We start from the raw sequence: 17709 nt of genomic DNA on the forward strand, positions 1-17709 counted from the left end.
GCAAATCTCGACAGTAGTGATCACAGCTGATCACTTTGAATGATGACCTAACAATACAGGTAACGCAGTGCTGCTTCCCATGTACAGTGCGCTGTTTGGACCCCATGCAGCTTGTCTGTACCTGATGTTATGCACGTTATGTGCTGTGCAGCTGTGCTGTGTGTCTGAGGGGATGCAGGAGTTTGCGGATCAATCAGGAGAGACTACCGCTGTGACGTCAGCACAGCCGCTGCGAGGCAGAGCACAGGGGCATCACTCCCCATCCATTAGCAGGCTAGCTGGCTAACACCAAGCTAACGTCAGCTATGGTCCATCACCATTATCCCATTTCTAAAATAAACAGCTGCTCGGAATGACCTGGCTAACCAACGGCAGACTGGCAACATGGCGACTGTTTGGGTTTTAACCGGGTTCGCGATGAGTGGTGCAACGAAGCGAGGTAAGGGGCTCACGAGAGGTTTGCTACCTAACGGTTATCCTCAGTAAACATGCTAGTTAGCTTGTTTGCAGGACCACCGGAGCCGCCGCATTGAGCGCCGTCACACAGCTAGATTAGCTTCCTAACGGCTAATCCTCTCAAACGAGCGGATTGTGTCCGTTTATGACATGTGTCGCTAGTCCTGGTTGCGTTGTGTCACAGAGTCAATCAGTGTTAGCTGTTCATGGTTATCTAGCACTGGTTAGCATCTCGTGTGAGCATGTAAAACCTGAGGTGTAGCTAACCTTTGTAGCCGTTTAAATGGTACTTCTACGTGTTTCTGTCAGGCACTGTAACATGCTATGTTTTCTCTCTCAGTGCTTTGTGAGGCTGAAACGATTAATCAAGTAATCGATTAGTCGATGATTGAAAAATAACTAGCAACTTCTGAAATAACTGATGCACTGGCTCAGTTATTGTTAAAACAGAAAAGCCTAACAGTCTCTGCCTTTGATTTTAATGTAAATCAGTATTAGTTGAAACATCTGAAGACATCAACTACTTTCTGACATTTCAATGACTGAACAATGACTCGATTAATCAGGAGAATAGTCAGGATGTTAATCATAATGAAACTAATTGCTATTTTAAGTCCTAATCTTTTGCATGCTCAGCAGCATGCAGTGATTCAGAGAGGAATAAAAAGGATCTGAATTTCAAAATCGGTTCCCTCTTTTCAGTGAGGAGCTTGCGTCACTGATGCCAGGTGCAGGCTGTAGCTGAGAGCACTCAGGATGAGTGGGGCTGGAGAGCACACAGACATCCTGTCAGTGGCAGACGTGGTCAGAGACCGATGGAAAGTGGTGAGAGAAATCACAAAATCATGTTCAAATGAAAATGAATTCCTCCACAGTCATACATGTGTTGACATATGTGTTGAATTTTTTTTTTTTTTTACAGACGAGGAAGATAGGTGGAGGCGGGTTTGGGGAGATCTACGAGGTTTTGGATCAGCTGAGTCAGGCCACCGTTGCCTTAAAGGTGGAGTCTGCTCAGCAACCCAAACAGGTGCTGAAGATGGAGGTGGCTGTGCTGAAGAAGCTTCAGGGTGAGTGTTATCTGTCCCTCTGCCAGTGACAGTGTAACTTAAATTTTCCAGACAGTTAAGAATTCATCTAGCAAAGGCGGCAACCCCCGACATCATGATGTAGTTTGACAAATTAGTCAGTAGATGATGGCCTAGCAACAGCCAAACTTATTAAAAACATGGTGTTTACTGTGCAGAACTCCTCTGCTATTTGTCAGTAAAGGTTAATGTTTTATTTAAAAGCATTGGATAGATTTTTATGGCATAAGCTGCAGTAGTCTCTTCTTCAGTCGCCACAAAGCAAAGTCAGAAACCCTGCTGCATCACAATAATCACACTACAGAGCCTGTTAAACTATTCAGTGAATTAAGGAGGTGTTTATGATATCTCTATGCACTCCGTGTCCTAATTTATGCTGAAATATTCCAGCAGTGATTTTTATATATCACACAATTAGTGGCTACAACATTATTACATTTGTACCTGGAACAATATTAGTAAATATAATGCTGAGAAATTAAAACATACGGGGAAGGTAGATTTTGTGTCTTATGAAAGGCAAAGCCAGCAGGTATTAAGCACTCTACCTGTCCATATAGATTTATCTATTATATATATTTCATCGACAGGCAAAGACCACGTGTGTCGCTTTGTGGGCTGTGGCCGCAATGATCGTTTCAACTACGTGGTGATGGAACTCCAGGTAGGATTTGTTTGTTACCAGTCAGTGTTGGTGAAGTATTTTGTTTGCCGTTTACACCAAATTACTCTGCATCATCACACTGATTTTTTGTCTGAAGGGGAGGAATCTTGCAGATTTGCGCAGAACCATGAGCCGCGGCACCTTCTCCGTCTCTACAACTCTGCGACTTGGCAAGCAGATTTTAGAAGCCATCGAAAGCATCCACTCCGTAGGCTTCCTGCACCGTGACATTAAACCCGTAAGTCTGCCTGAAACCCTGGATGGTGTGTGAATGTATATTTGCATGACAGTCAGTTTACAGTTTAACTTGCTTGTGTTTATCTGTTTTGTTAAAATTGCAGTCTAACTTTGCAATGGGAAGGCTAGCCAGTACCTGCAGATGCTGCTATATGCTTGATTTCGGCTTGGCCCGACAGTTTACCAACTCCAGCCAAGAAGTCCGTCCAGTAAGTACTCTGTGTCATCTTCCATAAAGCAGTGTTTTGGCTTTTTTAATCAAAGATCTCACAAGTTACATGTCCTTTGAGAAGCTGTGTGAAAGCGTAGTCAGTGGTGTCAACAAACAGAATGGATCCAAAAGGAATTAAAATCAGATACTGTATGATATAACTTACTCCTACTGCACCGGAGCGTCATCTATGTGATAGGACATCTAGAAACACTGAATTAAAGGTACACTGATGTACACATTTTACACCAAATTCACATGACCACTGTGTGACCTCAGTGACCCTCATGTGACATCTGTGTGTGACCATCCCTAAAAGATTCAAACGGCTAAAACAGTAATCCCAGCTTCTTTAACATTGTATTTATAGATACGTCAGAGTGATTTAAGACCTATAAACTTGTTGTAAAGGACAAACATTGTGTTATTTGTGTTTCCATTTGTATTTCTTTATTAAATGATATCTTTATTCTCCTTCAGCCTCGGCCTGTTGCAGGCTTCAGAGGAACTGTGCGATACGCTTCAATCAATGCTCATAAGAACAAGGTGAGCAGGGACCACAAATACATTCTGCTATACAGTCTATTTCTTTGGTAATTTCTATTTTATTTACCCTTGAAATTGCTCACATTTGTGTATCTTTATCTTCAGGAAATGGGCCGTCATGATGACCTGTGGTCCCTCTTCTATATGCTGGTTGAATTCACAGTTGGTCAGCTGCCTTGGAGGAAAATCAAAGACAAAGTATGTGCCTCGATATATTAGTCAGCATAGATTTGTAATTTGCAGCATGTGTGTCCAGTCTGACTTTTATTTTTCCCCTCTCTGCTCTCAGGAACAAGTAGGAAACCTAAAAGAGACATATGACCATAGACTCATGCTTAAGCACCTTCCCTCAGAGTTTAGTACCTTCCTCGATCACATCTTGACCTTGGACTACTTCACTAAGCCAGACTATCAGGTTAGCCGTCTCTTGTTTGGCCTGTTTTGCACACTCTGTTTGTTTCCCTCCAGCTGTCACATGCTGATGCCTGTTGTTTCCTGTGTGACAGCTCCTGATGTCAGTGTTTGAGAATGCGATGAAGAGCCACAACGTGCTGGAGAATGACCCTTATGACTGGGAGAAATGTGATTCGGAGGATATGCTGACCATCACTGCCACCGCAACCACTGCTCAGCAGCTCACTCGCCTCACACCGGCGTACTTGGGGTACTTAGCTTTAAAAGCTATTGACACACAGCCAGTTATTGTAGTCAGTGGTTCTCGCTGTTGCAGTTTCATCCGTGCTGTTCAAACTCCCTTCACACTCTGTTGGATATGTGTTAAAGTATATGGCTGCAGCTTTATTTAGCCCCGAAACGTGCACAGTCAGAGATCCCTCAGAAATCGCTGCTCTAAATTGTGCTGTGGAAATGAGCTGCAGGGTGACCTTCTCCTCTCCTCCACAGCATGGCCAATGCTTCAGTGCTGCCAGGCGAGCTGCAGAGGGAGAACACTGAGGATGTCCTGCAAGGGGAACGCCTCAGCGACGCCGACAACTGCCCCCCCATACCCACGCCGACCACCCCTGGTGGAGACGTATGGGACGAGATGGACCGCAACCGAAACCATAAACACGCCCAACCGATGATCAGGAAGGTCAGGGCAACGTGGTTTACTGTTAATGAATGTTTACCTACAGCTGACATATAAATCTTATGTAATCTCTTCCTGTGCATTGAGATGCTTAGTTTAGCTGCAGTGCAGTAAATGTCATGCACACGTCTCTCCTCAAGACTCCATTGACTTTGCCTAAAGATATGATAATGAATAAGACCCCACTAACCACTTACTTCATCTACTCCTCCTGGGCTTGAATAGAAACCCACTACTTAGTGAAGAAAATGAAAGAAATGGATGTCTTGCCGCAGCGTCTCTCTGGGGATACAAATGCAATATCTCCATTTTTGAGCCGCCTTGTCGCTCCTTCTTTTCAGGTGGTGAGTGAGGATGAACACAGTCAGAACCAGGGGAATCAGAGCCCCAACACCGGCTCCATGCAGAGCTCTCCTAGACGGGTGCGATCAGAGACCATGTTCTTGGAGCGGGCTGCACCGCTGCTCCGGAGGATGAGACACAGTCAGAGCTTGGCGTTTGAAAAGAGACTTGCGCCTGAACCCAAGCCCACCATCGAACGCTTCCTCGAGGCCTAGTAAGTACTCAGTACAAGTCAAATTACGTTATTGTGAGTGCTTACAAAAATCGTTTTTAGGAAGTGGACAGAAACTCACCACACTTACGATATCTTGTTTCAGCCTGGGCAAACAGCATCCTGTCCTTTCTCAAGTCAGGGAGAAATCTATTCCCGAGAGGGGGCAGGGGACGCCTTCCTGCAATGAGGAACACTCCGGCACAGCGACCCCAGACCAAGAGGAGGGCGCAGCGAGCAGCGGCTTTGTGGCCGTGAACCTTAGTCCCGTGCCCCAAGAGGGAGACTCTCAGGAGTGGGTGATGCTGGAGCTAGAGCAAGGTAGCGGCTCTGGAGCCACCAAGCCTCCTGGTGAGGCCCTGCACGAGGACAAGACAGGGACGCCAGCTGAGGCTGAGAACCAGTCGTCCGATCCGCAGGATGGCCAGGCCACAGCGGTGCCGAGCAGTCCTGTCCTGTCGCAGATGTCCATGCCCGGCACGTGGTTGCTGGGCCACAGGAGGCTGCCGGGGATGCTGGGACAAATGCCCTCTGTCATGGTGGGAAGAGCCCAGATGGACCAGGTAGGGATGATCAAGCATTCAATCTTGTATGAAATGAATTGTGAAACAAAACAGTCCCAACTCAAGCTTACCTGCTTGTTTAAGAGCTTTTGACCATTTTACGTGGTAAGGAACTGCTACAAATATGTAATTTAGGCTGTTAAACTGGTGCGACTACAAAGTTAACACTTGGGCTAACCACCTTGGAATAATGCGTGTACACCAAGTAGGACGAAGGAGTGTTTTTCCCTGTTCTTCCCATTCTGCTGACATAGCATGAACGCAGCACAAGCACAGTGTAAGAGCTTTGATTGGGCCTAAACCTACATGAACCTGCATAATTTATGTCAAGAGCCGGAACTACGGCAGCAGTTTGCCCAAGCCTGATTTCCATTGTAATTTTTAAATAGTAAATCATTTATTACGAGCCAAAGTCTGTCGTCGTCTTGCAATGACTGGTTTGGAGTACCAGGTGTCCCCCTTGTTTCGTCTGCATCTTTGAGCGCACACTAGTGATACATGGGTTGACTATCAGAGGCTTCAGGTGGGCAGGTTATTAAGTGACAAAGCAGCATTCTGAGTAAGTTGTTACTAATGTATAGAAATATTGTGCAATAGTCCACCTTTCACCGTCTTTTCCCCTCTCTCCATCTCTTTGGATGAGTACTTGCTGTCTTCTTATGTTTGTACTTTTTAAACAGAAAACATGTTTTATATTTGGATATTTACTGGAAATGACATACAATATAGTCAACAGCAAGTAGGTTGTTATCAGCGATGGCTCTTACCGGAAACTTTGAGCTCCAGTTTGTGAGTCTGGGTTTTATAATAAGCCTGACCTGTGCATCACTAGTGTGCACTGTGATCCATGGCGATGCAGCACACACACATCATGATCACCACTCTTTGCTGCATGTTATGCCCATCTCTCTTACTGTTGGGGAAGCAGAGCCAAAAATAAAAAATAAAAAAAATTTGGAAACTGGCGTGAACCCAAATCGATTCAAGCCCGAGGGGATTTCAGAAATTACAGCCTGGCCCAGCCCAAACCCAGTGGGCAGAGAATCAAAGCTCTACACAGTGTTTCTTAAATTTGTGCTCAGTTACCATGGAAACCTAGATGCCCTAGATGATTTGGAGCACCCCTGTGACGTAGATATACTTAGGACTCATGTATTTTATTTAAATATTTAGACATGCTGTTGTGAATTTACGTGATTTTCAACAAAAACAAAAGGATGGAATTTTCAAGTCATTTAGATATTTTGTGTCTAAACTTTTTAACAATCAAACTCATCTCAGTCCTCCAGCTGTGCGCTACAGTCCCCTGTTCAGGAGAGGAGTGATGCAATACCACTAGAGGCACCATCTGGTGAATCTGAAGAACTCCCAGAGGAAATCTTAAAAGATGGAGGAAGGTTGGAGTTAGCTCCTGTCCCAAGCTCAGCCAAAGGCCCCACTGCTCACCTGACAAACGACAGAGACCCAGAGAGCGACTCCGGTCTGCCCGATCGCTCCTCAGAGCCCAATCAGCAGCCTCAAGCCGACACAGCAGGAGGTGCTATGGAGAGCACCGTCACCGTCTCCTCCTCCCCGCCCCCAGCTCTGCTCAGGAGAAGAGACTCTCCCTCGTCCCCGAGATACAGTCGAATCCCAGTGCGAGACCCCAGCAACCCCCTGGACTCTCCAAGCAAGGACCTCAACATGGAGAGGCGTCATCGCTGGAGCAGTCCGGTCCCTGGCTCCCCCACCCACTCACCCTCTCCATCTCTGTCCTGTGACAACCTGCCTTGTGCTCTGCCGAGGGACAGGCTCCTCTCAGAGCGAGGCTCCAGGTCCGACTGTGCAGGAGAAGACCCCCTCTCTCTGTCCTCCTCATCAGGTAGTAAAAGTAAGATCCCACGTCCTGTGAGCGCCACCTTCGTACCCGAGCAACTCACAAGCAGGTTCCTGCCTCGACCACCTCCTGGGAAACCACCCATCCGCCCGTGTGTGGACAACAGGTATGACGCTGTGAAGGTGTTATTAAATGACCTACATTAAATTGAATTTATGTTACATGGTAAATATTTGAAGATAATCCTTCAGATGTCAGTGCTGGTTGATTTGGCGACACCTGTGGTTACTTGTGGTAGTGCGGTTTAATACAACAGCATTCTCCGTCATGGCTCGAGTAACTTCGATCTGATTTAAAGCTACACACACTGTGAATAAATAGCTTTTCATACAGCAACAGGGCACCAGAGTTACAGCCTTAGAGAGGAAGGAAAAGGTAGCAGGAGTGCTGCTGGTGTCCCTCAAACCAGCGGTGCTCCTGGAAGGGAATGCTTCAAAAAAAGAGGAGAATTTATTGCCCAAAAAAGGCCAAAATAATCCAGGAACTCAAGATGGTTTGAAAATATATAACAGGCCTTTATTTCAACAGGCTATAAACATTAAAAATACACCAACGTTTATCGCCTTGCTCCTTCCTCAGGGTGTCGTGACAAACAGGAACAAACACTGTGTGTTTACTACACCCTGAGGAAGGAGCAAGGCGATACACGTTGGTGTATTTTTAATGTTTATAGCCTGCTGAAATAAAGGCCTTTTATATTTTTAAACCATCTTAAGTGCCTGGTCCTGGATTATTTATGTCTTTTTTTGGCAATAGGTTCACCTTGGTGAAGAGTTGGAGATGTGCAGCCTGTCACCTTAAACATGTCAAACAGCTCACTGCGGCTGCTCCATCTTCTTCTGTTTCTCTCGGCAATATTCAAAACTGATCTGCTGTCCAAAAAATGCAGAAAATTACTGTTGCCTTGTTTTGTAGATGCAGCTTTGACGAGTGATTACTGTCACACTGATGCTTCACAATACAAGCCTCCACATGTTTTGCCAGATGAATGCTTTTAATGTGAATTAGCAGCAGGAGGAAATCCTGGGTTCGCATAAGGGGTGTTTTCACATATAGTCCTTTTTAAATGGACTGAACTCAGTCCTCTTAAAGTGCACCAAAAAGTGGACCAACAGAAAAGGGACTCAGTTCTTTTTGTGTTCACATTGTTAGTGCCAGTTCTCAATTCTCTCTCTGGTCAACTTCAGCTCTGATGGAGCCTCAGTCCTCTCTCTGTTCACATTATAGCCTATAAATAATATATATATTGACATAGTTTTGTTTTTACATTGACATGACACTGCAGTGCGGTTATGAAGCTCCTCATTTTCAGATGAACTTAAAATTGGAGTGAAACCTTAGTGTTTCTGTATGTTGTAGACTATTGCTGTGTCATGTATTCTACATTCCACATCTGGAGACGTGCAGTATCTTCTGTGGACCAAACTACTCCTCGTCCTGCATCCTTGCAAGCCTTACAGGCTGACATGGTTTTGTTGGTTTTTTTTTAGGCCTCCCAGTGTAATAGCATGTGATCTAGAGGGCTAAATACAATGGCAAAGAGCAAAGTGACACAGTCACAGTGCACAGGTTAAGTGAACCACACCGTGGACTTGAAGCGAACCAAACTCAGACCTCCCGAGATAGTCTGAGTTTGGTTCGCTTCAGAGGAGTCTGAGTTTTCTGTTCTGTGTTCACATGTGCGCAAAAAAACTGCTGAGTCACTGCTCTGAGTCTGCTTGGAGGGCTGAAAAGGACCAAGTGTGAAAACACCCTAGGTACCCACAAGTGGTAAACAACGACAAATTACCGAGCGCTCACAGGTGAGAGGTAGTGGACTCCAGATGAGTGCCAGGTGCTCTTGAAGTTGAAAATAGTCAATTATAGAAAAACAAAAAAGCACAAAGCTTGCTTCAGGCACACCGACAGAGCCAAGGATATTATAAAATGCCTTTATTAATTAGGGCATGTCAATATAAAATAACTACGAAACGCCGACCGGTTTCGACCACACTGGGTCTTCGTCAGGGCGTGAAAGAGATATATTGACATGCCCTAATTAATAAAGGCATTTTATAATATCCTTGGCTCTGTCGGTGTGCCTGAAGCAAGCTTTGTGCTTTTTTGTTTTTCTATAACCCACAAGTGGTATTTTGTCTTGATATTATGTCTTAGTTTGGTTCTGGGTAAAACGAAGAACTATTACTTTAAAATATATGATCTTAGTTTCACATGTATGAAATGTCCAGAAATGATCACTTTTACTCATGCTGTCTAACCAAATTATTTGAACAGCGTGTGGTTAGTATTAAATTTGTAGTTTGGTGTCGGGCTTCAGATCTTATCTCAATAGGTCAGGATGGGTTGCGGCACTAATTGGTCATATGTGCAAGTGGCAGGATGGTTGCGGTATTGCATGTCACAGTTTTGAGGTGGGAACTCTGTCAGCAGTAGCTTAGTATGGCTTTTATATGGTGTAAGGAACGTGATGTCTTGTGCATGGATCGGCAAATTTAAATCTAGCACAGGAATGGTGGACTCCACCACTAATAATGAAAACTACAGTAGCTACTTACAGATGCAATGCAAGATGAAATATTGCTGACAATAAATATCAAAAATGTGCTTTGATTTCATGAAATTTTTAAGGATTATACTTCTCCTCACAGAAGGATTTGAGGAATCATCATACAGCAATTACATCGTAATTGTACCATCTTCTTTTCTCCAGACGTCGGCGGTTGAGAGTGCGTGCCAGCAGCACTAGTGACGCAGACTTCCTCGCCAGTCTGACACAGCTGATGCAGGACCGTAGCGGGATGCTCTTTAGCCCCCCTCCTCGCCCTCGCAGCTCCTCCTCCTCCCTGCAGCGCTCACTAAGCTCCTCCCCCTCGCGGCAGGAGCTCCGAGAGGGCGGGGCACTGCAGGGACGCAGCCGCTCGCCATCGAGCTTCTCCAGCTCCCCTCCTCCGCGGCACCCACACGACAGGTCCGTAGGGCCGGCTCAGTGGGGCCAGAGCTCCAGCAGGGGCAGGGGTCTGATCCACGAAGGTAAAGGCTCCGGCAAAGTGAACCGATGACTGTATTTGACGCACACGTGACTGATCCGGATGGTGCAACTGTAGCGAGAGGCTGTCCCCCATCCAGTCGCTGATAGCATGTGTAAATACGGTATTTACTCAAGGGAATGTACTGTATGTAATGTAAAATGTATAAAATGTATTTATTTATTTATTCATCGTTGGATGTGTCTCTCAGAAATACTTGACGATGTGGCTTGATACCTGCAGTTGAAACATAAAAGGCTGAGGAAACCTTGAGATTGCCAACTCTTACCTCTCATCTCACTCCTAACTCTCCATGTAGGCCTAATACCAGACCAAAAAGATAATGTTTAATACTCGAGGGATGTAAAAATGACGCTAATTGTAGATATGTACCATGAGGAAAATAGCAAACACTAATAGAAACCATGTACTCACGTTAAGAACACTAATAGTAATTAACACCACGCGCAGTATACCAACATCGGTATTCATGTACAGAACCAGGGCATGCAGCCCGTATTGACCTCACTCTTGTAAACCAGCTAGATTAATTATCGTATGTGACAATGAATTGCTCATTTGGCATATCACAGTGTGGTAGTGTGCTTTTACTTTGCTAGAAAATATTTGTCATGCAGAAAGAGGCATCCACATATTAGAATGTACATGTAAGTGCACTCATACTTGAGTATTGTAGAAGTGCATGAGTATCATTGCAAATGATTTTTTGTTTTTTTGGTTTATTTTTATTCATTTGTACAATCTGCAGCGACATCTGTATTTTTATTGAACTGCTTCTGATCAAAGTACATCATAATGTAGACCAGCAACGATGTGCAGTTTTATTTCATACATCCAGTAGATGGAAAAAGGAAGAAAACTGATAAAAATGAAACCTGTTCATCACGTCTGACTGTTGTCGCATTTTATTTTTATCACAATTTAAAATTGGATCTCATAGATTCAACAAGGTGCTGGAAACATTCCTCAGAGATTTTGGTCCATATTGTCATGATAGCATCACACAGTTGCTGCAGATTTGTCAGCTGCGCATCCATGATGTGAATCTCCCGTTCCACCACATCCCAAAGGTGCTCTATTGGACTGAGATCTGGTGACTGTGGAGGCCATTGGAGTACAGTGAACTCATTGTCATGTTCAAGAAACCAGTTTGAGATGATCTGAGCTTTGTGACATGGTGCGTTATCCTGCTGGAAGTAGCCATCAGAAGATGGGTACACTGTGGTCATAAAGGGATGGACACGGTCAGCAACAATACTCAGGTAGGCTGTGGTGTTTAAACCATGCTCAGTTGGTACTAAGGGGCCCAAAGTGTGCCAAGAAAATATCCCCCACACCATTACACCACCACCACCAGCCTGAACTGTTGATACAAAGCAGGATGGATCCTGGATCTGCTGCTGTAGCCCATCTGCTTCAAGGTTGGACGTGTTGTTGGTTCAGAGATGGTCTTCTGCAGACCTTGGTTGTAACCAGTGGTTATTTGAGTCACTGTTGCCTTTCTATCATCTTGAACCAGTCTTGCCATTCTGCTCTGACCTCTGGCATCAAAAAGGTCACTGGGTATTTCCTCTTTTCGGACCAACCTCTGTAAACCCTAGAGATGGTTGTGTGTGAAAATCCCAGTAGATCAGCAGTTTCTAAAAAACTTAAATCACCTTTCTTCCCCATTCTGATGCTCAGTTTGAACTTCAGCAGGTCGTCTTGACCATGTCTACATCCCTAACTGCATTGAGTTGCTGCCATGCGACTGGCTGATAGGCTAATTGTGTTGACAAGCAGTTGAACAAGTGTACCTAACAAAGTGGCCAGTGAGTGTATATTACAGTAAGTGATTTCACTAAATGCCAGTTCTCAAAATGTTACGTCTGGCAGAATCTACTGAGGGAATGGAAATTGATAAGATTTTACTGATACCAGTGTCATTATCGATTCTGCTTATAGGTCAGCTTCTCTTCCTGATCAATTTTTTTGTGTGTGGGGAAAAAAAGTTGGCCCACATAGGTTTTAACTGAAAATGTTTTATTGTCTCTCTGTGCAGCAGTTGCACTCATGCATAGAGTGTCACATACATGTGATTTCTAGAATTTAAGTCCATGTTGCATAGAAAGATATACCAGTGTATTGCTGGTTTCTTCCTCTCTGACATGACTCCTCCTTGTTGGAAGTTTCCAGTAGCGTATACGCATGACTTTGACGCCATTGTTTTGCAATGAACAACTGTCTGAAAAACATGCTGGCATTGATAAAAGGAATCAATAACATCAGAGGCATACTGTTCCAATGGATTGGGCAATTTGGAACCGGTTCTTCAGTCCCATCATTGCACCTGCTGCATTTTTTGATGTGATTAAAGGGCCAGTTCACCTAAATTTACCCATTAGTTCTTTATTAGCTCCCAGCAGTGTGCAGATAGTTTTGGTTTTATTTGCCCGAGATATTACTAGGGTTGTACCTGACTCAGAATTATGTCAGTTGAATCAGATTTGGTTGTTCAATGCGAATACTCAATGATCAGTGGGTTTTTTTTTTCCATATAAAGTTTTAAAGTTTGAATGGTTCAGAGTGACGATGGCATTCATGTAATACAGTAAACAAACTAATGGTGCTAATGACCAATCAGAAATCAGCAACAATTTTTTTTTCCATTGCTAGTTATCAAACAAAAACCAGAGACTGTGTCATGTCAACTTGCTTCGAGCTGTAAACTCCACACTTATAAGCAGAGGAGAGAGGATAATGTTTACTCAGAACCTTTCGTTGGAAGGTTTTTCCTCCTCTGTGCAGCTGCATCTTGTCTGCAGCTGACTCTACCAAGGAGTATCGTGAAAGTCAAGAGTGCTCACTCTGCAGCAAAATCTGGGAACCAAACCGTCCCCAGAAATACACTGCACAACTGCTCAGTTTGAAGCAATCTCAGTCGACTGTTTGGTCTCCAACCGATGATTCAAATCTCTGACTTTCAGGGGGCATCCCTTGAAATTTTTCCTGCCACCTTGATACAGTTGAATGCAAATTGTTTTGTGGTATTTACAGCAATGGAAAACAGCAGCAGTGCCCCTGTTACTCTGGGTAATTCTCAGGTGATCACTGTGGGTGGATTATATTTTTAGAGCAAGTTTCTGTGAAAAAAATAGTCCTGAGCTTAGCTGTGCTTTCAGTGATCAGATAACTGAAGAAAGGGCAGTCAAGGCAGACTGATAAACCTTGAGCAAACACACTCAAATGATGAAGCAGTGTTTATTTTTTCTCAAGTTAAACTCAAGTCACACCAGCTCAGACTGCAAAATGTCCCCTGACAACAATCGCCTGTCAGGTTCTGTCACAGCAGCTGTTTTCCCAGACAGACTTCTCTGTAAGCACAAGAGAGACTGCTGATGAGCTGGTGACTGAATAGAGGGGGTCACCAGATGACGACAGGGAAATGAAGGCTCCTCCATCTGTTGTGCTCACTGTTTAAAGTTTAACAGCAGTAACTGACAGGAGGTTAAAGGACGTGTGGACATAAACAGATTAGATCTCAGAGATAAGCGCTAAAATCCTTTAAATAAGTGCAAGATTTATCGTTCTTTGGGCTTTCTTGCCACATACTTTTACCAAAACATCCCTCAGGTTTCTCAGTGTCTATGTACGTACATAAGAGAGGGGGTGCATTAAATATGAAGGGTGCAGTATGGCTGATATGGGTAGGTTATGAATCAGTGCTGCTACACAGGAAACTACATCAAACGGCCAGATGTTGAGCAACATCCACTAAAAACGTCCCCTCAGTAGCTGTTTAGAAGCTTTAAAGTTTGACCGTCTGTCATGGAAATGTTTGAAATTTTTCTGAGCCCTTTTCTCGTCTACACTGGCTCACAAATATACGTTTGAAAGTTCAGTCTTGACCTTGTGGTGTTTTTATCTCAAGCAACCATCCCCAAATTTGGGCTGCACAGCATCTGTGCTCAGAGCTTAACATAATCAAAACACTCCAAACTGTTTGGTGGCTATGAGCCATACTATTTGGGGGCAAGCTACTTGGTAAAATAAATAATTTTGAACCATATAAGCTGATAAACATTTTGTTTTTAAAATATCCTAACGATTGAAACAACCATTTAGCCATTTTTAAATCAAATTATAGCTATTTTTTGGATAATTAACAAACCCTCTAACTCCAATAGCTGCATGTCATTCTGACTTTGCAACATCAGATATAATGTCTCAAGCAGTAAAATGCAGACGGTAATAAATCCTTACTAGTAAAAAATGTTTATTTACAGTACATCAATTCACATACAGATTATCTGGTCTTGTCATGGATAATAAAAAGCAACGTCCTGCTCAACTGGTATCAGCATACAGTGGTTTATAAACAGACAAGGACTTAAAATATGGAATATATAATTGAAGAGGTGCATTAAAATTTAAAAGGATGATAACCAGCAGCCAGCAACACGTCTGTGTAGGTGACACTCGATCTAAAACATGAATCATGACCTGCTGGTGTGACGTCTAGAAGAGAGGCGCAGACTGTCTGGGGTCATCTGGTAACACACTGATGGAGTCCTCTGCCTTTCCACACAGCATGCAGAGCATAGTGTACTCCTGGACAACACATAACAGATGTAATATACAGACTGTACAAGGCAGCAACTAACACATACAAATACAGCTCACCATATGGTTAATAAACTAGTGTGCAGACACCTTACCTGGTATTCATCAACAACAGAGAAAGTGTATTCGTGCCTGGCGATGACGTGGTCACAGTTTTTGCAGACATCTGGAAAAAGAAATGGGCATTGATGGATTATTTTTAAACATACTGAAGATGAGTTTCTTAGAAGGTGGGCGTTGTTACCATTGACTTTTGGTGAGTTGTGACAGATTTTGTAAATTTTTCTTCATACACTGTATAGCCATTACCATTCTGACACATTAATATTCTGCTTTAACAGCCTCCGCCCTTCTTTAAAGGTTTTCCACAAGATTTTGGAACCTAGCTGTGGGGATTGTTCCCATGAAGGCACAATCGCAGTAGTGAGGTTGGCCTGATGTTAAAGGAGAGCTACGCTCATTTTCAAAATTCACATAAGTTATTCCTACAATCCAAAAATATTTTACGATATGAACAACTCTCTCCCAAAAACTAAAGTGCTCAAACTCAAAGTTGTGATGTCATCAAGTATAGAGTCTGGAGCTGCTCCAAAGACAAAGACTTGGGAAAGATATTATTGATGACACTTAAAAGCACCCAGGGGAATGTTCTGAGTATATGGGTACATTTTCTGTTTCAGAGCTGAAAACATTGGAATAGAATAAAGCTCATTTGAGTGTAGATCGAATCAATGTAACGTCATGCTCACAACAGTCACCTCCGGGTAGACAACTGGCAAATGATTTGAATTGCCGACATGTGAAATCCACAAACTTGTTAATTTCTGTTGTTATTTTCAGCTGTGACCTTAACGTTTTAAGATGTAGAGTTAAACATGATGGTACGACTGAAAGGGCTTTCTGACAGCAAGGTAAGGCCATGAAAATACTCTAAACATAGCGTACACTTTAACTGAGATTATTTTTTTAGTTAGGGCGTTTTTAAGGCGGCTAAAAAAAATGTTTTACATTTCATGTACATGATATGGGAGTAGAACCTGCAAGTTATTATAAACACACATTACCATGCGGTCTATAAAAAAGGAAACAAGCTTTCTGTGGGTCCTCAAAATCAGCCTCACGTTTATTGTCTATGAAGCAGCTTCCGACTTTATATGTGATGACATTATGAGTTTGAGTACTACTTTTGTGGTTTCTAGCTTTAAGAGAGAGAAGCTCATGTTCACAAATATTGATTGGAGTTTCCTAGACCATGTAAATAACTAGGGCTGCACAGTTAATTAAAACATTATCAAAAACGCAATATGGCCAATTGCAGGAGCTGCATTTTTTTTGATGAAAGTAAAAACAAAGTCCCAACATGCCATTATAAATGAAACATTGTGGTGCCATAGAGATGCCCCAGCCGACAAATCATGTCCAAGACATAAGAAAAAGTGTTTGCTCGGTACAGACCCCAGCAAAGATATCATCATCCTTTTAATGTTTTTTTTAATTTATTCATTTCCGTAACCCTTGTCCTGTTAGGGGTTGCGGGGGTGCTGGAGCCTATCCCAGCTGACATTGGGTGAGAGGCAGAGTACACCCTGGACAGGTCACCAGACTATCACAGGGCTGACACATAGAGACAGACAACCATTCACGGCCAATTTGGACTCATCAATTAACCTGTTGTGCATATCTATATCTATCTCAGGTTCATATGCCCCACCTTGGGCTCGAACCAGGACCTTCTTGCTGTGAGGCGTCAATGCTAACCACTGCACCACCACCATGAAAATGAAATGCAAAAATCACCATTCCCACTAAAATCTGTTCATAAATTGCATTATAATTTCTTGTGCATATTGTGCAGCCCTGGAGATACTATATTGAAATTCTTACTTTAAGAGGTGTTCTCCTTTAGACCAGAGCTCTGTGCAGGCCTGTTAAATACTTATGGACTGTGGCATGTTGAAACAGGAAAAGAATCTTCCTCAAACTGCTGCCACAAAGTCGGAAGCACACTAGTACTACTTTACTACACACTAGCACTACTAAAACACCACTGCATGATATTATTTAAGATTAACCTCAGCCTGAGTCAGCCCAAATCTGACAGTGCATAAACAGTCGAATCATACTTTTAAATCTAAAGGTTTTTCCCCACCACAATAAAAAACGCTTGGTGAAGTTGTGTGAGGAGCACAAGAGGAAGAAGAGTGACTAACGGTCATATGTGACGATCTCCTCTCCATCATCATCCTCTGTGGCTTTATTGCTGATCAGCACAAAGTCCCTCTGGTGGCAGTTGGCACAGCCCAGGTAGTTCATCAGGTAGGAGCCATTCTCCAGACAGGTGTTGCCCTGAGCAGCACATCACAGGACCACAGTTAACTCTTTATGCTTTACCAATGGCGCCCTGGAATTTAGCCTTAAGCCTTAACATTATACCAAAACATCATCTTTTGAGGTGCTTGGTTTTCCTGTCCTTACATAAATTAGCGTTACTCACCATAGCTAACTAGCTAACTATCACCCTTACTTACTAGTATACCAAGTGGGCGTTGTGCCCTAAAAATAAGTAGTAAGTAAGTAGTAAGCTTGTTGCCTCAACTTACCCGGTCCGGGTATTCTTTCTGCACGCAGCCGTTGCACATTTTAACTTTAAAAGCCTATTTTATTCAAGTCAGTTGGCGATAAAACACTGTCAACAGCCTTTTTAGGGATGCGAAAACATCTCTTCCGCACTGGACGGTGGCCCCTGCGGCTCATTAGAGTTGTAAAACACCGTGGT

General features: G+C 43.4%; 2 protein-coding genes across 2 annotated transcripts; one reads left to right on the forward strand and one right to left on the reverse strand.

The window, feature by feature from the left end:
- The first annotated feature begins 261 nt into the window (after window positions 1-261).
- Window positions 262-11181, forward strand: ttbk2b (tau tubulin kinase 2b). The gene is made up of 15 exons (XM_033649394.2): window positions 262-439; window positions 1159-1281; window positions 1379-1526; window positions 2135-2208; window positions 2306-2446; window positions 2550-2654; window positions 3137-3202; window positions 3308-3400; window positions 3492-3617; window positions 3709-3866; window positions 4106-4295; window positions 4634-4848; window positions 4952-5408; window positions 6690-7390; window positions 9995-11181. The coding sequence occupies exons 2-15, from the start codon at window positions 1213-1215 to the stop codon at window positions 10341-10343; spliced, it is 2892 nt and encodes a 963-aa protein (XP_033505285.1). The 5' UTR covers window positions 262-439; window positions 1159-1212; the 3' UTR covers window positions 10344-11181.
- A 3388-nt stretch (window positions 11182-14569) lies between these two features.
- churc1 (churchill domain containing 1) lies at window positions 14570-17700 on the reverse strand. Its single transcript, XM_033649106.2, has 4 exons — window positions 17534-17700; window positions 17144-17279; window positions 15029-15099; window positions 14570-14921 (listed from the first exon to the last, which is right to left on the reverse strand). The coding sequence occupies exons 1-4, from the start codon at window positions 17570-17572 to the stop codon at window positions 14829-14831; spliced, it is 339 nt and encodes a 112-aa protein (XP_033504997.1). The 5' UTR covers window positions 17573-17700; the 3' UTR covers window positions 14570-14828.
- Window positions 17701-17709: the final 9 nt, after the last annotated feature.

This window comes from Epinephelus lanceolatus, chromosome 13 (assembly GCF_041903045.1).
Source record: "Epinephelus lanceolatus isolate andai-2023 chromosome 13, ASM4190304v1, whole genome shotgun sequence".
In the NCBI taxonomy this organism is placed as follows: Eukaryota; Metazoa; Chordata; class Actinopteri; order Perciformes; family Serranidae; genus Epinephelus; species Epinephelus lanceolatus.